Genomic DNA, 23,265 nt, shown 5'->3' on the forward strand with positions numbered 1-23,265 from the left:
ACACCACCAGTAAAGAGTCGCAGGGAATCCACAGGGTTTGCAAAATCAAATTTAAGGCTTTTAAGACCTACACAAATAAAAGTCATACCATATGGGCAATGTCTTCGGTGAAATCCAAACCGTACTGAATAAAACAGAAGTCTTTTAAAGGGATAGTTCACCCAAAAATGAAAATTAGCCCACGATTTACTCACCCTGAAGTCATCCTATGTGTATATGACATTCTTCTTTCAGACGAATACAATCAGAGTTATATAAAAAAATGTCCTGGCTCTTCCAAGCTTTATAATGGCAGTGAATGACTGTTTCTGTTTTGAAGTCCATAAAAGTGCATCTATCCGTCATAAAGATGCATCCATTCATATGGATAGATGCACTTTTATGATGGATGGATGCACTTTTATGATGGTTAGATGCACTTTTATGATGGATGGATGCACTTTTATGATGATAGATGCACTTTTATGATGGATAGATGCACTTTTATGATGGATGGATGCACTTTTATGATGGATAGATGCACTTTTATGATGGATAGATGTACTTTTATGATGGATGGATGCACTTTTATGATGGATAGATGCACTTTTATGATGGATGGATGCACTTTTATGATGATAGATGCACTTTTATGATGGATAGATGCACTTTTATGATGGATGGATGCACTTTTATGATGGATAGATGCACTTTTATGATGGATAGATGTACTTTTATGATGGATGGATGCACTTTTATGATGGATAGATGCACTTTTATGATGGATAGATGTACTTTTATGATGGATGGATGCACTTTTATGATGGATAGATGCACTTTTATGATGGATGGATGCACTTTTATGATGGTTAGATGCACTTTTATGATGGATGGATGCACTTTTATGATGATAGATGCACTTTTATGATGGATAGATGCACTTTTATGATGGATAGATGTACTTTTAAGATGGATAGATGTACTTTTATGATGGATAGATGCACTTTTATGATGGATAGATGTACTTTTATGATGGATAGATGTACTTTTATGATGGATAGATGCACTTTTATGATGGATAGATGCACTTTTATGATGGATAGATGCACTTTTATGATGGATAGATGCAGTTTTATGATGGATGGATGCACTTTTATGATGGATAGATGTACTTTTATGATGGATAGATGCACTTTTATGATGGATAGATGCACTTTTATGATGGATGGATGCACTTTTATGATGGATAGATGCACTTTTATGATGGATAGATGCACTTTTATGATGGATAGATGCACTTTTATGATGGTTAGATGCACTTTTATGATGGATAGATGTACTTTTATGATGGATAGATGCACTTTTATGATGGGTAGATGCACTTTTATGATGGATAGATGCACTTTTATGATGGATGGATGCACTTTTATGATGGATAGATGCACTTTTATGATGGATAGATGCACTTTTATGATGGATAGATGCACTTTTATGATGGATAGATGCACTTTTATGATGGTTAGATGCACTTTTATGATGGATAGATGCACTTTTATGATGGATAGATGCACTTTTATGATGGTTAGATGCACTTTTATGATGGATAGATGCACTTTTATGATGGATAGATGCACTTTTATGATGGTTAGATGTACTTTTATGATGGATAGATGCACTTTTATGATGGATAGATGCACTTTTATGATGGATAGATGTACTTTTAAGATGGATAGATGTACTTTTAAGATGGATAGATGCACTTTTATGATGGATAGATGTACTTAAGATGGATAGATGCACTTTTATGATGGATAGATGCACTTTTATGATGACACATGCACTTTTATGATGGATGGATGCACTTTTATGATGATAGATGCACTTTTATGATGGATGGATGCACTTTTATGAGGATAGATGTACTTTTATGATGGATGGATGCACTTTTATGATGGATAGATGCACATTTATGATGGATAGATGCACTTTTATGATGGATGGATGCACTTTTATGATGGATAGATGCACTTTTATGATGGATGGATGCACTTTTATGATGATAGATGCACTTTTATGATGGATAGATGCACTTTTATGATGATAGATGCACTTTTATGATGGATAGATGTACTTTTATGATGATAGATGCACTTTTATAATGGATAGATGTACTTTTATGATGGATGGATGCACTTTTATGATGATTGATGCACTATTTATGATGGATAGATGTACTTTTAAGATGGATAGATGCACTTTTATGATGATAGATGCACTTTTATGATGGATAGATGTACTTTTATGATGGATGGATGCACTTTTATGATGATTGATGCACTTTTATGATGGATAGATGCACTTTTATGATGGATGGATGCACTTTTATGATGATAGATGCACTTTTATGATGGATAGATGCACTTTTATGATGGATAGATGTACTTTTAAGATGGATAGATGCACTTTTTTGATGATAGATGCACTTTTATGATGATAGATGTACTTTTATGATGGATGGATGCACTTTTATGATGGATCTATGCACTTTTAAGATGGATAGATGTACTTTTAAGATGGATAGATGCACTTTTATGATGGATAGATGCACTTTTATGATGGATAGATGTACTTTTATGATGGATAGATGCACTTTTATGATGGATAGATGTACTTTTATGATGGATAGATGCACTTTTATGATGGATGGATGCACTTTTATGATGGATAGATGTACTTTTATGATGGATAGATGTACTTTTATGATGGATGGATGCACTTTTATGATGGATCTATGCACTTTTAAGATGGATAGATGTACTTTTAAGATGGATAGATGCACTTTTATGATGGATAGATGCACTTTTATGATGGATAGATGTACTTTTAAGATGGATAGATGCACTTTTATGATGGATAGATGCACTTTTATGATGGATAGATGCACTTTTATGATGGATAGATGCACTTTTATGATGGATGGATGCACTTTTATGATGATGGATGCACTTTTATGATGATAGATGCACTTTTATGATGATAGATGCACTTTTATGATGGATAGATGCACTTTTATGATGGATAGATGCACTTTTATGATGGATAGATGCACTTTTATGATGGATGGATGCACTTTTATGATGATAGATGCACTTTTATGATGATAGATGCACTTTTATGATGGATAGATGTACTTTTAAGATGGATAGATGCACTCTTTTGATGATAGATGCACTTTTATGATGATAGATGTACTTTTATGATGGATGGATGCACTTTTATGATGGATCTATGCACTTTTAAGATGGATAGATGTACTTTTAAGATGGATAGATGCACTTTTATGATGGATAGATGCACTTTTATGATGGATAGATGTACTTTTATGATGGATAGATGCACTTTTATGATGGATAGATGTACTTTTATGATGGATAGATGCACTTTTATGATGGATGGATGCACTTTTATGATGGATAGATGTACTTTTTGTCACAGTGTCTGGTTGTGTTTCCCTGGGTTATCACTAGAGGTCCTCGTTCTCACGGTGTCATTCACATTAGACTACAATTCCCAGCATTGCACTCAGCTGTTTCCCATCACCTTGTTAGTTCTGTGTGTACATATTCCCTGTCTGTGTTAGTGTTTGTTACGGAGTCCTTGGTTTATGTCACCTCACTTTCTAGTTTGTATCTGCCCGTTTCTTGTTTTTGTCTTGTGTTTTGGATTGCCTTATTGGATTTTGACACCTGCCTGGATAAATACGAGTTTGGATTGCCCTTTAATTAAAAACTACTGCTCTTGGATTTTCTGCCTCCTGTGTGTGTTCCGTGACACTTTTATGATGGATGGATGCACTTTTATGATGGATGGATGCACTTTTATGATGGATGGATGCACTTTTATGATGGATAGAAGCACTTTTATGATGGATAGATGTACTTTTATGATGATAGATGCACTTTTATGATGATAGATGCACTTTTATGATGGATGGATGCACTTTTATGATGGATCTATGCACTTTTATGATGGATAGATGTACTTTTAAGATGGATAGATGTACTTTTAAGATGGATAGATGCACTTTTATGATGGATGGATGCACTTTTATGATGGATGGATGCACTTTTATGGTGGATAGATGTACTTTTAAGATGGATAGATGCACTTTTATGATGATAGATGCACTTTTATTATGATAGATGTACTTTTATGATGGATGGATGCACTTTTATGATGGATCTATGCACTTTTATGATGGATGGATGCACTTTTATGATGGATCTATGCACTTTTAAGATGGATAGATGTACTTTTATGATGGATAGATGCACTTTTATGATGGATGGATGCACTTTTATGATGGATAAATGCACTTTTATGATGGATGGATGCACTTTTATGATGGATGGATGCACTTTTATGATGGATCTATGCCCTTTTAAGATGGATAGATGCACTTTTATGATGATAGATGCACTTTTATGATGGATAGATGCACTTTTATGATGGATAGATGCACTTTTATGATGGATAGATGTACTTTTATGATGGATAGATGCACTTTTATGATGGATGGATGCACTTTTATGATGATAGATGCACTTTTATGATGATAGATGCACTTTTATGATGATAGATGCACTTTTATGATGGATAGATGCACTTTTATGATGGATAGATGCACTTTTATGATGGATAGATGTACTTTTATGATGGATAGATGCACTTTTATGATGGATGGATGCACTTTTATGATGATAGATGCACTTTTATGATGATAGATGCACTTTTATGATGGATAGATGTACTTTTAAGATGGATAGATGCACTTTTTTGATGATAGATGCACTTTTATGATGATAGATGTACTTTTATGATGGATGGATGCACTTTTATGATGGATCTATGCACTTTTAAGATGGATAGATGTACTTTTAAGATGGATAGATGCACTTTTATGATGGATAGATGCACTTTTATGATGGATAGATGTACTTTTATGATGGATAGATGCACTTTTATGATGGATAGATGTACTTTTATGATGGATAGATGCACTTTTATGATGGATGGATGCACTTTTATGATGGATAGATGTACTTTTTGTCACAGTGTCTGGTTGTGTTTCCCTGGGTTATCACTAGAGGTCCTCGTTCTCACGGTGTCATTCACATTAGACTACAATTCCCAGCATTGCACTCAGCTGTTTCCCATCACCTTGTTAGTTCTGTGTGTACATATTCCCTGTCTGTGTTAGTGTTTGTTACGGAGTCCTTGGTTTATGTCACCTCACTTTCTAGTTTGTATCTGCCCGTTTCTTGTTTTTGTCTTGTGTTTTGGATTGCCTTATTGGATTTTGACACCTGCCTGGATAAATACGAGTTTGGATTGCCCTTTAATTAAAAACTACTGCTCTTGGATTTTCTGCCTCCTGTGTGTGTTCCGTGACACTTTTATGATGGATGGATGCACTTTTATGATGGATGGATGCACTTTTATGATGGATGGATGCACTTTTATGATGGATAGAAGCACTTTTATGATGGATAGATGTACTTTTATGATGATAGATGCACTTTTATGATGATAGATGCACTTTTATGATGGATGGATGCACTTTTATGATGGATCTATGCACTTTTATGATGGATAGATGTACTTTTAAGATGGATAGATGTACTTTTAAGATGGATAGATGCACTTTTATGATGGATGGATGCACTTTTATGATGGATGGATGCACTTTTATGGTGGATAGATGTACTTTTAAGATGGATAGATGCACTTTTATGATGATAGATGCACTTTTATTATGATAGATGTACTTTTATGATGGATGGATGCACTTTTATGATGGATCTATGCACTTTTATGATGGATGGATGCACTTTTATGATGGATCTATGCACTTTTAAGATGGATAGATGTACTTTTATGATGGATAGATGCACTTTTATGATGGATGGATGCACTTTTATGATGGATGGATGCACTTTTATGATGGATCTATGCCCTTTTAAGATGGATAGATGCACTTTTATGATGGATCTATGCACTTTTAAGATGGATAGATGTACTTTTATGATGGATAAATGCACTTTTATGATGGATGGATGCACTTTTATGATGGATGGATGCACTTTTATGATGGATCTATGCCCTTTTAAGATGGATAGATGCACTTTTATGATGATAGATGCACTTTTATGATGGATAGATGCACTTTTATGATGATAGATGAACTTTTATGATGGATAGATGTACTTTTATGATGGATGGATGCACTTTTATGATGATTGATGCACTTTTATGATGGATAGATGTACTTTTAAGATGGATAGATGCACTTTTATGATGATAGATGCACTTTTATGATGGATAGATGTACTTTTATGATGATAGATGCACTTTTATGATGATAGATGCACTTTTATGATGGATGGATGCACTTTTATGATGGATCTATGCACTTTTATGATGGATAGATGTACTTTTAAGATGGATAGATGTACTTTTAAGATGGATAGATGCACTTTTATGATGGATGGATGCACTTTTATGATGGATGGATGCACTTTTATGATGGATCTATGCACTTTTAAGATGGATAGATGTACTTTTAAGATGGATAGATGCACTTTTATGATGATAGATGCACTTTTATGATGGATAGATGCACTTTTATGGTGGATAGATGTACTTTTAAGATGGATAGATGCACTTTTATGATGATAGATGCACTTTTATGATGATAGATGTACTTTTATGATGGATGGATGCACTTTTATGATGGATCTATGCACTTTTATGATGGATGGATGCACTTTTATGATGGATCTATGCACTTTTATGATGGATGGATGCACTTTTATGATGGGTCTATGCACTTTTATGATGGATGGATGCACTTTTATGATGGGTCTATGCACTTTTAAGATGGATAGATGTACTTTTATGATGGATAGATGCACTTTTATGATGGATGGATGCACTTTTATGATGGATAGATGTACTTTTTGTCACAGTGTCTGGTTGTGTTTCCCTGGGTTATCACTAGAGGTCCTCGTTCTCACGGTGTCATTCACATTAGACTACAATTCCCAGCATTCTGTTCTGTCACTTATCTGATTATTGCACTCAGCTGTTTCCCATCACCTTGTTAGTTCTGTGTGTACATATTCCCTGTCTGTGTTAGTGTTTGTTACGGAGTCCTTGGTTTATGTCACCTCACTTTCTAGTTTGTATCTGCCCGTTTCTTGTTTTTGTCTTGTGTTTTGGATTGCCTTATTGGATTTTGACACCTGCCTGGATGACTACGAGTTTGGATTGCCCTTTAATTAAAAACTACTGCTCTTGGATTTTCTGCCTCCTGTGTGTGTTCCGTGACACTTTTATGATGGATGGATGCACTTTTATGATGGATGGATGCACTTTTATGATGGATGGATACACTTTTATGATGGATCTATGCACTTTTAAGATGGATAGATGCACTTTTATGATGGATAGATGCACTTTTATGATGGATAGATGCACTTTTATGATGGATGGATGCACTTTTATGGACTTCAAAACAGACACAGCCATTTACTGCCATTATAAAGCTTGGAAGAGCCAGGACATTTTATTTTTAATAACTCTGATTGTATTCGTCTGATAGATGAATGTCATATACACATAGGACGACTTAAGGATGAGTAAATCATGGACTAATTTTCCTTTTTGGGTGAACTATCCCTTTAAAAACACCAACAGCACAGTGAAAGTAAGGGAATCTGCAGGGTTTGTAAAATCAAATTGAAGGCTTTTAAGACCTGCACAAATAAATGTAATATCATATGGGCGGGGTAAGGCAATGGCTTCTGTCTACTGAATAAAACTGAATTTAAGTCAACCCTCATCCTCATCTCAATCAAAATGACCCGAAACCCTAAAATTATAATTACTTTTTTTGTTGTTGTTATTTTCTATTTTATCTAGCTTTAAATTACTAGATTTGATCAATAAATAATAAATAAATAGTAATTTAAGCACATTCCTCACATTCTTTCAACTTTAATTCAAAATAACTCACAATTTCATGCATAAACCTTTAAATTCAGCTCAAAATATCTTACATTGTGTCTTTACTGACCTCTTGTGGAAATAAAATATTATTACATGATATTTCATGACTCTAGATGGCCTTTATAGCTCTATATGGAGCAAATGAGCTGTTCCGCTGGGTCCTAAAGTCAGTTTCTTCAGTATTATTTTGTTTATTCGTGGTTCAAGTGCGACAGAAGTCATGGGGTCCTGGACCCCTCTGATGAACGCTCAATTGTTTTAATAAAAAAATAAAATAAAATGACTGGTGAGAAGGATGAGGTTGAGGACCCTGAGTGGTTGATGGTCACTCACTAGGTGGCTTTGGCACTGCCCTGCACGCTGACGGTCATGAGGGGGATCCACGTGCCCCGGTACTCAAACGCAGCCTGTGTGTTCAGACCCGCTCCGGCTCCTGCACCGGGACCCTGAGCGGACCCCTGAGAACCCGACGCAGACAAACCTGAGGGACACACACACTGTTACACGAGACAATCAGCATGTGGGCGTGTGTGTTTGTGAGAGAGAGAGAGAGAGATTGTGTATGTGTGTGCAAGAGTGTGTCTGTGTATGAGCGCAAGTGTGTGTGACAGTTTGTGTGTGTGTGTGCGAGAGAGTGTGTGAGGGTGTGTCTGTGCATGAGTGTGAGTGTGTGTGACTGTTTATGTGTGTGTGTGTGTGTGTGTGTGTGTGTGTGTGTGCAAGAGAGTGTCTGTGTATGTGTGTGAGTGTGTGCGTGCGTGCGTGCGTGCGTGTGTGTGAGAGAGAGAGTGTCTGTGTGAGAGAGTGTCTGTGTATGAGCGTGAGTTTGTTCGTGTGTGTGTGTGTGTGTGTGAGTGTGTGTGTGTGTGTCTGAGAGAGAGTCTGTGTGTGTGTCTGTGTGTGTGTGAGAGAGTGTCTATGTATGAGCGTGAGTGTGTGTGACTGTTTATATGTGTGTGTGTGTGTGTGTGTGTGTGTGTGTGTGTGTGTGTGTGTGTGAGAGAGTCTGTGTGTGTGTCTGTGTGTGTGTGAGAGAGTGTCTATGTATGAGCGTGAGTGTGTGTGACTGTTTATATGTGTGTGTGTGTGTGTGTGTGTGTGTGTGTGTGTGTGTGTGTGTGTGTGTGTGTGTGTGTGTGTGTGTGAGAGAGAGTCTGTGTGTGTGTCTGTGTGTGTGTGAGAGAGTGTCTGTGTATGAGCGTGAGTATGTGTGACTGTTTATATATGTGTGTGTGTGTGTGTGTGTGTGTGTGTGTGTGTGTGTGTGTGTGTGTGTGTGTGAGTGAGAGAGAGAGAGAGAGACCTGGAGGGGTGTTTGTGGATGAAGCGTTTCCTGTGTTGGGGAGGATGAAGAGGGACTGGATGAAGGAGCCCAGAGCGTTGACGATGTCTCTGAAGACTTTGGTGGAGTGTTGCTTCATGTCATACGACTGACAGAAAGACCTGCACGCACACACGCACACACACACACACACGGTTGTAAAACTTGTTTTGTTTAAATGATTATGTATGGGTTGGGATATTTAGGCACCTCACGCAAAGAATCGTGATGCAATGGATAATCCATTTTTTCTCCCACCCCTATTATCAAACCCATAAAATATTACATTTGTATTACAAGATCTGTCATAAAACATTCGACATAATTTTAGGTTTAAATTTATATGAATCTATACAGGAAAGAGTTTTATTAGACGTTATACAAAAAGAGGCATTTTTAGTCACGCTTCACTAGTTTAAATGGTTCTGTGGTGAAATCTTTAACCTGTTAAGCACTGAAGCCATTTTTGAGTTGTTTTGTCTGAGAGACACGCATAAAAGTACAGACTCATAACTCCAAAACTGTAACAAGGAGAGTCAAAAGGGAGGTATTGTTTGATAGAACACTTTTCAAATTTTTTGAAAATATAAATTACATTACATTTGGACATTCTCCTGCTGAGAAACTGCTGATAAAAGACAAAAAAATATATATAATTTTTATTATGATTTTGCATATTTCTTGTTTGACATGGAATAACTCAGGAAGGAAATATGGTAGCTCAAAAATTCTTTTTTGGTGAAGTCCCTCTACAGGTGACCTGCATCTGGATACAATTTTGTGGTGATTGCATAAAGTACTCAAAAGTTACAGCATTCTGAACAAACGTAGCCTTTTTGTTTAGTCCTCTCACATTTGAAAGGCAATAAAAAATTGTTGTTTTCTGAGTGACACACAAAACTAAAGACTCATAACTCCAAAACTATAGCAAGGAGAGTCAAAAGGGAGGTATCGTTTGATAGAACACTTTTCAAATTTTTTGAAAATATAAATTACATTACATTTGGACATTTTCCTGCCGAGAAACTGCTGATAAAAGACAAAAAATAAATATAATTTTTATTATGATTTTGCATATCTTTCTTATTTGACATATAATAACTCAGGAAGGAAATAAGGTAGGTGGAAAATTCTTTTTTGGTGAATTCCCTCTACATGTGAGCTGCATATGGATAAAATTGTGTGGTGATTGGATAAAGGAATCAAAAGTTACAGCATTTGGAACCAAGACAGGCTTTTTGTTCAGTCATTGACGCCCCCTAATGGGCATTTTTAAAATTGTTCCTCCATGGAGAATATCTTGTCATAAACGCAATAGATTATGTTCATTTTGGGCTCATTTTAATTGTAATAGTATGCTGTAAAAAATGATGTGCCATTTTCAACGATCTGTGAATCTTTCATGAGCTGTATTGTGTTTTTGGCACATTGCAGTACATAGTAAAAAAAAGTATTTTATAGATTATGAAAAAAATAAATTCTATTCATTAGCAAATAACTAAGCAATACTTAGGAGATGTTCAACTTGGCTACATTCACTATTAAGTTCAGACTCTAAGCTTTCAAATGACACCTATTTTGTGTTAATCAAGGCAATATTTTTGAAAAATATGATAATTAATATTTTCGCAGCCAGGTGGCCTCCGCGGGCGGTGCCCTCAGATTTAGAGGGACTACTCAGCACTCGTTCAGAGTTGATCGAAGTTGTTAGATGCTTTAAAAAGCTGAGATTCTAAGCTTTAAGATGATACATATTTTGTGTTATCCCACGTTTGAAAAAAGCACGGATGGCTCCGGAAACATTGGAAAACACATTGCATCCCGGAAAGATGAGATACATGTTTTTTTAGCCAAGCATGCATCACTTCGTGAGGTATATCTCGTGATCAACGAAATGGATCATGTTGTGTTTGGGCTCTTTGTAATCGTGATAATCTGCTGTCAATAAAGATGTTCGATTTTCCACAATCCATGCATGTTTCATGGAGTTATGAGCTGAAACGTCACATCAAAACAACATAGCATCACTGCTACTGCTACTTCATTGGTGCGCATAGGGCAACGTCATGTGTTAGAAGTCCATAAGGAATATCTTTAGATCTGAGTGATGGATTATGGTGAGTTTGGGCTCTTTTTAATCTTAACAATCTGCTGTAAATAATGATGTGCCATTTTACACGATTTATGCATGCTTCATTGAGTTATGAGTTAAATCGCGGCATTAGTGGTCCATCTATATACAAGGCTCTATGTGCGCCTGTGGGGGTGCGTGTGTTACAACTCCATTAGGAATATCTTAAGATCTGAGTGATGGATTATGCTGTGTTTGGGCTCTTTTTGATCGTGAGAGTCTGCTGAAAATAATGTTGTGCAATATCCTACGATCTGTGCATGTTTCATGAAGTTATAAGCGAAAAACCAACGCGAGTGCTTCACCAGTATATATTTGGCTAGGTACGTCTGTGGTATTTTTTGTGTTGGAACGCCATGAGGAATATCTTTAGATCTGATTTATGGAATATATTGAGTTTGGGCTCTTTTTAATCGTGAGCCCCTGCTGTAAATAACGATATGTCATTTTTCATGATCGATGTATCTTTCATGAAGATACGAGTGAAAAGGCCAAGTCTAAGCTACCTTGCTTGGCTACGTGCGTCTGTGGATTTTCTTTGTGGTAGAAATCCATGAGGAATATCTTTAGTTCTGAGTGATGGATTATGTTAAGTTTGGACTCATTTTAATCGTAAGAATCTGCTGTAAATAATGATGTGTCATTTCCCACAATCGGAGTATGTTTAATGAAGTTACGAACGGAAATGTGCCTTAAATTATGCATCCTTATATGATTTACATATGGTCTCTTGAGGGGCTTCTTGTACAAAACCTCACTCAAGTTTAGTAAAAAGCCCGAAACAATTATGCTTGTTCTATTCTACTCATTGAGACCTTTCAAATGACATATGGCACATGACTATCTGAGCTGTATGATGTATTTTACATATTGTAGTATGTACTACTTCATAAATTATGAAAACATTTTTTTTCTATTTATCAGCAAATAACTCATCACTACTTAGGAAGTTATAAAATTGGCTACATTCATTGTAAATTTCAGACTCTAAGCTTTCAAATGACACCTATTTTAAGTTGATCAAGGTAATATTTTTGAAAAATATTATTATTATTTTTTATCGAAGCTAGGTGGCGCCAGCTGGCGGTACACTCCGTTTTAGAGGGATTACTCAGCACTCGTTAGGAGTTGATCAAAGTGATTAGATGCATTAAAAAGCTGAGATTCTAAGCTTTAAAATGATACCTATTTTGTGTTATTCCATTTCAGTGGTTGCTTAGAAATTTTAAAAAGTTGCTTAGAAGGGGGGGGGGGGCGCCCCGTTGCCCCCGGTACCGGGGGCGTTGGTTATTAACAGGTTAAAAGTACAAATATTCCCTCAGTTTATGTGAGCTCAGGATAATTACAAAAGAACTAGAAAATCACTTTTTAAATAGTTTTAAATGGTTTCAGGTGGATTTTTAGCATTTAGCAACTATCTATTTCTAAAAATCTGAACTCACCTAGATTTTGTGGAGCAGCCAATGGTCATCACAAGCAAAAGAGCTTTATAAACAAACTAAAATATCAGGATACTTTTAGTAACTTATTTCATTTAGTTGTTGAGGCAAAATTTCTCATTTATGATTTTTTACATAGCATTTCATTTAATATTTATCTTTAAATATCATTAGATCTGCATAAATATAACAGAACACGAAGAAAAGTTCCAGCATGATAGAAAAATAAATGCGGGGAATGTTGTGTGTGTGCGTGTGTGTGTGCTCACCGCAGTAAATGTGGCTGAACACACAGTCTGTGAACGGACTCCACGGCCACGGCTCGTAACCACTGTGGCTTCTCTCCGTCCAGAAACTTCACCAGCAGAGACAGGAAGATCTCACACTCCGTTACCTGCAACACACACACACACACACACACACACACACACATGACAGCTGTAGACGTAGAAATCATTATTTCACAACACACCGATGCATCCAAACATCAGCAACTGCAGTGTTTGAACTCAAATGTTTCCCAGGGCAGAAATGCACCACAAACATGCATATTAAAATGCAAGTGCAATAAGATGCATTAAATAAACTAAAGATTTTAAAGGGGTAAACTGGAATTTAGTGCTCTCACTATTATGAGCATATTAACATATGGCAGCCTATACTTACATATCAACACCTTTTTATTATTCAGCAACCCATTGTGAACATTATGCAGAGGGTAGCCAATCGTAAAAGAGCTAATTTACATATTTAAAAGGCAATTTTAAGGCAACACACCCCAGGTAAATATGGTAAAAAAAAATACTAATAAATATCACCTTATTTCCCCAGTTGATTGAATACATTAAAAATAGCAAATATTTTTTGTATGGCAAGTTTTCTGAAATGTTATGTTTAAATGATGCTTATCTAATTTAATATGCACCAATTTACATACATTTACATAACAGAAATCTGATCATTGGATAAAGCCAGATTCAAAAAAAAAATCATTTTGTTGACATGAAAGGTTTCGGATATCTCTTTTTCTCACTCAACAGACAGAAAAACAAAACATTTTTACCATGTTTTTTAGGAATAAAAAAGGCGAATGATTTACTGAACAAACCTTTCAGAATATAGATGCTGTATAGTTTGCCATAAAAACTCATGGCCTTTAAGAATGTTTTATAATTAAAATCTACAGACGCAATCAGATAAAGTAGTTCCACTAGTCTAAAAGAACACATGACAAAAAGCCAAACTGGGTAAAACCTCGAAATTGATCAGTGCATGAAAAACAATGTTTTTGCTTACAATAGTAAAAACATCATGTTGCAAGAATCAGAGCAAAACGTTTGAATGTAAAATGGCCATTAAAAATAAAAAATATTACTTTTTTGTTTGCTAGAAACTTTGTACAAAAATGCTTTTCTTTCAACTATTTTTGTCTTGTTTCCAGTCCAAATATCTAAAAATACTTAAATCAAGACGCATTTACTAAAGTAGTAAAATGCCATAAGATGTTATGTCTTTCTTTCATGGGGGGAAAATCAAAATAAATTGAGAAAATAATTTTTGTACAAGGTTTCTTGCAAGAAAAAGTCATAATATTTTATTTTTAATGGGTATTTTACATTCAAACGTTTTGCTATATGCTATACGATATTATATCTTATAGCATTTTACTTATCTAGTAAATGCATTTTGATTTAAATACTTGGACTGGAAACAACACAAAAATACTGAGTAAGGTTTCTTGCAACAAAAAAGTCATAATATTTTATTCCTAATGGCCATTTTTTGCGGTGTGCGTACGGGCCCATGAATGTGTGTCTCACCAGGAGGCTGTAGAAGTGTTTGATGAGGACCGAGACGACCCGCAGCAGTCTCATGCAGATTGGGAAGTACGGTTTCTCCACGGGAACCGGAGACGCCGCGCTGGAACAGCTGCCCTGCCGGAACTTGATGTTGGGAGAGAACAGCTTGATGACCAGCGGACACACACGCTCCTTCAACAGGAAACTGAACTCCTGATGCTGCAGAGACGGCAAAAACATGGACGATAGGGAGCGATCGGAAGGTCAACAGCTGGGGAGTGTGTGTGTGTGTGTGTGTGTGTGTGTGTGCGAGAGAGAGTGTCTGTGTTTGTGTGAGACTGTGTGTGTGTGAGAGAGTGTCTGTGTTTGTGTGTGTGTGTGTGTGTGTGTGTGTGTGTGTGTGTGTGTGTGTGTGTGTGTGTGTGTGTGTGTGTGTGTGAGAGAGTGAGTGTGTGTGAGAGAGTGAGTGTGTGTGAGACTGTGTTCGTGTGACTGTGCGTGTTTGTATGACTGACTGACTGTGTGTGTGTGTGTGTGTGTGTGTGTGAGACTGTTTGTGTGACTGTGTGTGTTTGTGTGTGTGTGTGTGTTTGTGTGTGTGTGTGTTTGTTTGAGACTGTGTGTGTCTGTGTGTGAGTGTGTGAGAGAGAGAGAGTGAGTGTGTGTGAGACTGTGTGTTCGTGTGACTGTGCGTGTTTGTGTGACTGTGTGTGTGTGTGTGTGTGTGTGTGTGGTAATTTCCTCTTGATTATGTACCATCTTCTAGGATGTGTGGTGTTTACCTGCAGGAAAACTTCAGGAAAGTCGTTTAAAACCGATTCCAGCAGCTCCAAGCCGAACGTGCGGGTCATCTCTGTCATTCCCACTAACCAGTAGGGGGCGTCGGCGTTCACCAATTGACACAAATCCTACAGAAAGGGACATTTATATGTACGGTTCAGCAAGAGCCATTTTATTTTTATAACCAACAAAGTATAAACACGATGGCAATAAGAGATTCATTGCACAGCGAGAGCTTCGTTGATCATGATGGGAGTTTTGCAAAAAGTGTTTGGCAGCTTCAGTGATTATAAAGGCAGCAATCCTTGCTCGCTTTCTGTATATATAATTATAGTTTTCATGTTGCTAATTACAAATAGCAAAGTTTCTGGATTGACAACCTTATTTTGAATCCAATTGACAGGGCTAACCATAGCGTTAGGCACAAAATAATCTGATACCATATGTCAAATGATCTGGGTTTTAAAGTCCCCCTGTAGTCAATCATTTTATACCTTAAAGCTACACTGTGTAACTTTTTTAGTTTATTCTTGGCTAAAAACACTTAGTTCTTTCAAAAATATATGTGCTCATTAATGTATATTTACTTCGTTCAAGTAATAAAGTATTCTCGTGAGTGTATAATATGCCATTGAAAATACATACGGGTGAGGGGTTCTAATGTCGGTCGCCATGTTGCCCCTCCATCTTGAAAGTACATTAGCCAAAGAGGGACATACCCGTTAATTCAAGCTTCGCCTTTCGCGTTTTAACACTCGATGGCACCGTGTCGAATCTCAAGAGGGGGATTGCTTGAGACTGATATATAAAAACCTGAAAGCCTTTTTGAAAGTCTGTTGCTGATGGAGGATCACTCTTATTCTCGAGGATACGTATCAGAGTCGCCAAGGAAGCGAAAAAGAGAATTAAGACGGCAACGCAACAGGCAAATCAACAAGACAAAAGTAAATATTGGAGTGGCCTTTCCAAGAAGAGCTCATGACGAGCAACGATTTTAAAAAGGATGCCGACGTTGCCTGCTTTCTTCTCGACAGGTTAACGTTTATTAAGCCTGTTTGTGTATATTGGAAGTTGCTTGGCTAATTATATCATGGTGTGCTGTGCATAACGCTAGAACGACATCTAGGATAGGTTTCCTCGCGTCAATGATGAAAAGTATTGTTTACCTTGTAAAAAAAATCCGTGTTCTATGACGGATAACATGTGATTAATATTTTAATGGCGCTATAATTTGTAGGCTATAAGTTATATGTAGGCACTTTAAATTTTAGTTATTTTTCATTTATTTTACTTTATACACAATTAACGTAGCCTAATGTGATAATGCAGTTGTAATGCTGCATTCCAATCTTGGACTACATTGGCCACCGTAGGAGTTAAAACGAAATCGGAATTGAGAGGAACAGAAACTAATATTCACTGGATGGTCATATACCTTTTCACCGCTAGATGGGGGTAAAAATCACACAGTGTAGCTTTAAAACTCATCTTTTTTTTCCTCGAAAAATATAAAAAATCTTAAAATATCTTGAATGTAACTCGAAACCCTTGCCTCATTTAGTATACGCGGTTCTATGAATATGCAAATGAGCCCCGCCTCCACTCACTCACTCGGCTCAGAGATCCACTCGTTGACGATCACACGTTGATCTGATTGGTTACAAGGTCGTTTGTGACGTCAGAAACACCAGCGATTTCAAAGAGTGTTTTTGAGACTGTCTTTGGTTCACTGCAGTTTTAAGGAGAAAATACTCAGCAATGCTGTCGACTTATGAATTTTCAGTTTGTCTCAAAGCTTATTAAAAACACCACATAGCTTTTTTTTCACCACAGGGGGACTTTAAGTGTTGGTGTAAATGCTAAATAATAGACCTGCCACTTTTTCTGTAATGTGTACTGTGTTTATTTCACATGGGTAGGGTGTACTTTGTACTGTGCGCCACCACCGAAAACCATTTTTGACCCAGGAAAGACCCTGGAGTGTATTGTTCAACCCCAATTGAAAGATGTCACACCTGGAACAACATGTATGCGTCTTTAGCGCTGGGTCTCAGCGTGCTGACGGAGCGCCGGTTACTATTTCCCGGGACAGCAGGAGGTTCATCCATCAGACCTGCGGTGAACCCATACAAAACACATAAGAAACTGGCAACAGGGCTCTGGATACAGGAGGAAATACACTTACAGGGTTTGAAATTAACTTCTTCACTGACCGGCCAATTTGGCTAGTAAATTTTTAAGTTACCGGCCATTCAGAACTTCTACTAGCCAAAAATAAGAAACAAAAAAAATGTAATGAAGCAGTTTAACATATATAACTTTTCTTTAGTATATATAACTGTGACCTAGTTAATTATATATATATATATATATACTGCCGTTCAAAAGTTTGGGGTCGGTAAGATTTTAAATGTTTTTTAATGATTTTTAACCGAAAGTTCAAAAGAACAGCATTTATCTGAAATAGAGTCTTTTGTAACATTAAACACTAACGTTCAAAACTTTGGGGTCAATAAGAATTTTAATTTTATTTTTGGGGGAAATAAATAAAATAAATCAATACTTTTATTCATCAAGGAGGAATTAAATTGATCAAAAGTGACAGTAAAGACATTTATAATGTTACAAAAGATTCTATTTCAAAAAAATGCTGTTGTTTTTAAATTTCTGTTCATCAAAGAATCCTAAACAAATAAATAATGATTTCTGAAGGATCATGTGACACTGAAGACTGGAGTAATGATGCTGGAAATTCAGCTTTTGATCACAGGAATAAATTGCACTTTATTATATATTCACATAGAAAACAACTGTTTTACATTATAATAATATTTCACAATATTACTGGGTTTGTTTTGTATTTTAAATCAAATAAATACAGCCTTGGTGAGCAGAAGAGACTTCTTTTAAAAACATTAAAAATCTTACCGACCCCAAACTTTTAAACGGCATATATATATATATATATATATATATATATATATATATATATATATATATATGTATACACTAAAAAAGGAATATGGTTGTTGTTGATCCAAAGAAAATATATATTTATTATAAAATTTGGATTTCTTACATTCATTTCTCATTCAAACTAAATCCCGTCATCCAGCATCTCCTCCCTCATCACCAAAAATGTATTTTAGGTGGACAGATCAATAGAGTTAACCAAATGCTTTTTAATCTTCGCTATTGCTTCAATGCAAATGAACAAGCGTACCGTTATTTGTTGCGTAGTGACGTGTGTGTTCAAGTAAGCCGGATATGAGCAGATTCTGCACAATACGCAGTATTTAATATATCATGATGAGTATTTGAACTAAATCTGCGCAGATTCGACTTACACACAAACTTCCCCAGAAAAGTGAGTAAACATAATAACACGCCAGATTGGCTCGTGATTTGACAGCGTAACCCGACACTCTTGATTTTTACCCGCATTTGGCGTGTTATCTTGTGTTAATTTCAAACCCTGATTGGGAGAATGACATTGAAGTTGTTTTATTTATATAGCACCATTAAAACAGCAGCGGCTGACCAATGTGCTTTACAATATCGGATCAAATAAATACAAGAAAAAGCAGAAGAAAACTTTTTAACAAATAAAATCAGACACAATTTTCAAACTAAATAGCAAAACAACACTCGGGTTGGCGGGTGTTAATTTCAAACCCTGAATGCAAACATTCCCACAGGCTATAAAAGTTGTCTCTCACCTTTGAACTTGTCATCCTCCGCCACCATCCTCTCAAACACCACGGTCACGACCTGTCTGACGGTGGCGGCCGCCGTGTTGTTCGTGATGTTATCTTTAGTGAAGTGCAGCCGGAAACACAGAACGATTGCCTGAGATGAAGCACAAAAACAACGGTTGCACTTTATTTTACAGTACGTGCACTTACATGTAGTTACAGCACATCTATCTACGAAAGAACCGGGTAATATAAGCAGGGTTTGTACAGATACTGTAAAAGTTCCAGGACTTTTCAAGCACTACTTTTTTTGGTTTTATAAAGACTACAAACAGACCCTGAATCACAAACCCAGTCACAAGTACCACGGGTATATTCGTGGTAGGGCTGCACAATTAATCGACTTTGTAATCGCGATTACAATTATGTAATCGTTCAAAGGCACGATTACAAAAAGTCCACTTACATTAATCTGTGTGCTTAAGACGTATTTTTTATTTCTACCACTTATCTTAAGGGTTTTTTTCCCTATTGGTTTCTTTTTAGTTAGTGTAACATAATAACATGACTATTTTTTACTTTGGTTTCTTAAAATTATTATTATTTTTTTTTATATTTGACATTTGAGGCTTAATGCTATAGAAAAGCAATGACAGTTTTTCAGGAGGAGTTTTCAGCTGGTTTATTTTGTTATAACAATATGGCATGCAGTCGCTTCAAACAATGGCATAAAGCTGTTCAAAACATAATTCAATGTAAATTGTGATAATCGTAAATAATAATCGCAATTATAATTTCAAGGCAATAATCGACAATTATGATTTTTGTCATAATCGTGCAGCCCTAATTTGTGGCAATAGCCAACAATACATTGTATGGGTCAAAATTATCGATTTTTATTTCATGTAGGGCTGGGCGATATGGCCAAAAAATCATATCTCGGTATTTTTTGGTTAAATGGCGATATACGATATATATCTCGGTACTTTCTACGTTTTTCTATTTGGATAAAGAAAATGTATTTATTTAAAAAAAAAATGTTATTTCACATCCTGCTCAATGATATCCAAACAATGTTGATATTGAAGGATATGGAAACAAATAGGGAATGTAATGTAGGCTATGCAATATATTATGTGCAAAAAGGTGGTTAAAATCACATTACATTCTAACTTTGTAACATTACAAACTAAAAACAAAAATAATGCTTTTGTTTTTAAAAATGACTAAAGGCTAAACTAAAAATGAAAATAAAAACAAAAGCACAAACTATTTATATTAGCCTGCATTTGATTACCCCATTATAATGGTCACTTTCATAAAAATATACTTGTAGGTTTAAAATTACACATACGGCACATTTATTGTCTCCAACAACAAATATTTTAGTAATATGTATTTTAGTCAGAATTATTGCGCTACTGTTCTATTGTGCTCGTCTGTTTGGCGCGCTTGCGCGCGGCGGCGCTCATTACCGGAAGCTTGAATTTTAGCGGAGATTCATTTGCAGAAGCTTGTCCTCTCCTGACAGTGAAATGGACATATTTGTTTGACTTTCTAACAGTTACAGATGGAGAATATACCTGTGAAATGTAAGTTAAGCATTGAGGAAAGCACCACGTCTCAAACGCATTAAACAGCGCCAGTATTTATCTTTCAGTCACTAACAGTAGGCTATCTGTCCGAGCATCTGACAGGGCAAGCTGCTTTAAACTTGTTAACTATCCTACCAGTTATTTTGAAGCGCTTAATAGTCATGTGTCATGTTTAGGACAAATTGTACTGTTCTTTCACTGCTGGAACTCACACTGCGTACTCCACTATTTTTCAGATGTGCTCGTATCAAACTACTGTATCGATATAAACGGTATTGCCTCATTCCATATCGTGGGGGAAAAAAATATCGATATATTGTACAAACTCGATATACCGCCCAGCCCTAATTTCATGCCAAAAATCATTAGGATATTAAGTAAGGATCATGATCCATGAAGATATTTTGTAAATTTCCTACCGTAAATATATCAAATTTAGTGGATTGAGTGGATGCAGCAACATCGAGGACTTCATTTGGACAACTTTAAAGCCGATAATCTCAATATTTAGATTTTTTTTTTGCACCCTCAGATTCCAGATTTTCAGATAGTTGTCTCTCAGCCGTACTAACAAACCATACATTAATGGAAAGCTTATTTATTCAGTTTTAGGATGATATATAACTCTCAATTTAAAACAGTTGACCCTTATGACTGGTTTTGTGGTCCAGGGTCACACATATCACACATATCAAACAATATCTCTAGTATTTTTTAAAACTCAAATTACAGATATAAGGTATCCAAAACACAACTTACAACATATTTAATAATATATATTAAATAAAAAAGTTTATAATGGCTATTATTGTTCAGTAAATAATATTTTATATTATAATGTTGCATACAGACGGGCTGCAGTGTTCATTTTGCATGAAAAGATTGTGTTTTTATTGAAAAATGGAATTTCATATTGTATTTAAATAAGTCAAGCACTTTTCAAATCAGCACTTTGTAAACATGGCTGTTTTCAAGGGTTTTTCAAGACTTCAATTTCAAAAAGTCAAATTCAAGTACATTAAGCAGCTTGTATGAACCCAGTATAAGGTAAGTACATGGGTTAAGGTTAGGTTTAGGTTCTAGTTATTACCCAGTATAATAACTACATAGTATAGTATGTACATGGGGAACAGGACTAAAATAAAGTGCTACCAAAACAATATTGCCGACGATTGTGAGAGGTTTCGGTTACAATAGTTGAATAAAATGCATTTATGTACTTGAAAAATGAACTTTCTTGAGGTACAAAAGGGTATTTTTGGTTTAGGACGTTCCTCCTGACATCCATTAGATCCTGCTTAGAATTAAACAGGCTTTTTACTACTGTAGCTCTTAAACTTCAATATGTAAATCCGGATTCCCACAGCTTTTGAATTTCCATAATGTTTACGTGAACTTTCTTGTCATTTGGATTAATGTTTGTGTTTGAATCATTATGATAATACATAACATAATATTTAGAGCTGATAATATTATTATAAATATTTATATTCGCTATAGAAATTTCCATGAATGTGTTTTATTCAAGATTTTTATTATTTTCCATGACTTTTCCAAACCCGGAAATCATTAACACTCCCTGATATTTCCAGCTGTCGATATGTAAATGTGGGCGAGCATAAGTTAATGATCTCACAGTTGTGACATCATAATTCTTTATGATAAAATATGGAAATTAATGTAAAATCCAACATTTAAATTTTGAAGTGACGTATAATTATTTATCATTATTTAAATTATTTATAAGTTATGACCAATAACCGATAAATTGCAGATGTTATAAATATATACTTACTTTGTTGCACTAAAGAAAATTAAAAGTTTATATCTAGATTCTATAGACAAAAAAATTTATATTCAACAACATGCTATAATACTATTAATACATATATGCATTTTCAAATGAACATTACATTATGCTTTTTTTACTGAAATAAACCATTCAGAATAAAAATAAAACAGCTAATTGTGAGAGAAAGTTTAGAATAAAGAATAAAGGTTACAATGTAAACTAAATTATTTAAAGTTACAAAAAATAGCAATGCAATTCTAAGATAAATATTTCACAATTAAAGATATAGTTTTTTATTCAAAAACAGGCTTAAAATGGCTTTCAATGAAATTATATTTTATTATATTGAATATTATATTATAAATATTTTTTAAAAATTATATTAAAACACTAATGTTGGTTGAAAACCGTTATGGTGCCGATATACCCCCAGTCAAAGTAATAAAAAACTAATGTCTCAAAAATTCAGTTATATATTCCTTTCGATCTTTGGGCAAAATATTACCCTGACATATTTCCATGAGTTCCCCCAATGACTTTCTTCAATCTTACTACACAAAAGGCTGAAGCGAGTCCTCTGTACCCCTCAGCTTGTGTGTGTGTTTTGAGCAGTACCTTGGACAGGACCTCGTCATGCACGATGGTGTTGGTGGTGAGCAGCACC

The 23,265-nt window shown here is 35.5% G+C and overlaps 1 protein-coding gene across 3 annotated transcripts in view; it reads right to left on the reverse strand.

Moving 5' to 3' along the window:
• The window catches only part of mon2 (MON2 homolog, regulator of endosome-to-Golgi trafficking), a 64,562-nt gene that overhangs the window by 32,610 nt on the left and 8,687 nt on the right, over window positions 1-23,265 (reverse strand). For all 3 annotated transcript variants that reach the window (XR_013196490.1, XM_077209759.1, XM_077209758.1), the window contains exons 4-11: window positions 23,217-23,265; window positions 19,239-19,368; window positions 17,535-17,632; window positions 15,522-15,647; window positions 14,761-14,958; window positions 13,210-13,334; window positions 9,353-9,492; window positions 8,383-8,530 (exon numbers count right to left, since the gene is read on the reverse strand). The exon at window positions 23,217-23,265 is cut by the window's right edge and continues 83 nt beyond it. Coding sequence is in view for 2 of the 3 variants with exons in the window: in XM_077209759.1 (XP_077065874.1) it covers window positions 8,383-8,530; window positions 9,353-9,492; window positions 13,210-13,334; window positions 14,761-14,958; window positions 15,522-15,647; window positions 17,535-17,632; window positions 19,239-19,368; window positions 23,217-23,265 (1,014 nt within the window). In the remaining variant the exon portion in view is untranslated. The remainder of the gene's footprint in view (window positions 1-8,382; window positions 8,531-9,352; window positions 9,493-13,209; window positions 13,335-14,760; window positions 14,959-15,521; window positions 15,648-17,534; window positions 17,633-19,238; window positions 19,369-23,216) is intronic.

The sequence above is a fragment of the Siphateles boraxobius genome, unplaced genomic scaffold (assembly GCF_051911475.1).
Source record: "Siphateles boraxobius isolate OS27281-9 unplaced genomic scaffold, OSU_SipBor_1 62, whole genome shotgun sequence".
NCBI lineage: Eukaryota > Metazoa > Chordata > Actinopteri > Cypriniformes > Leuciscidae > Siphateles > Siphateles boraxobius.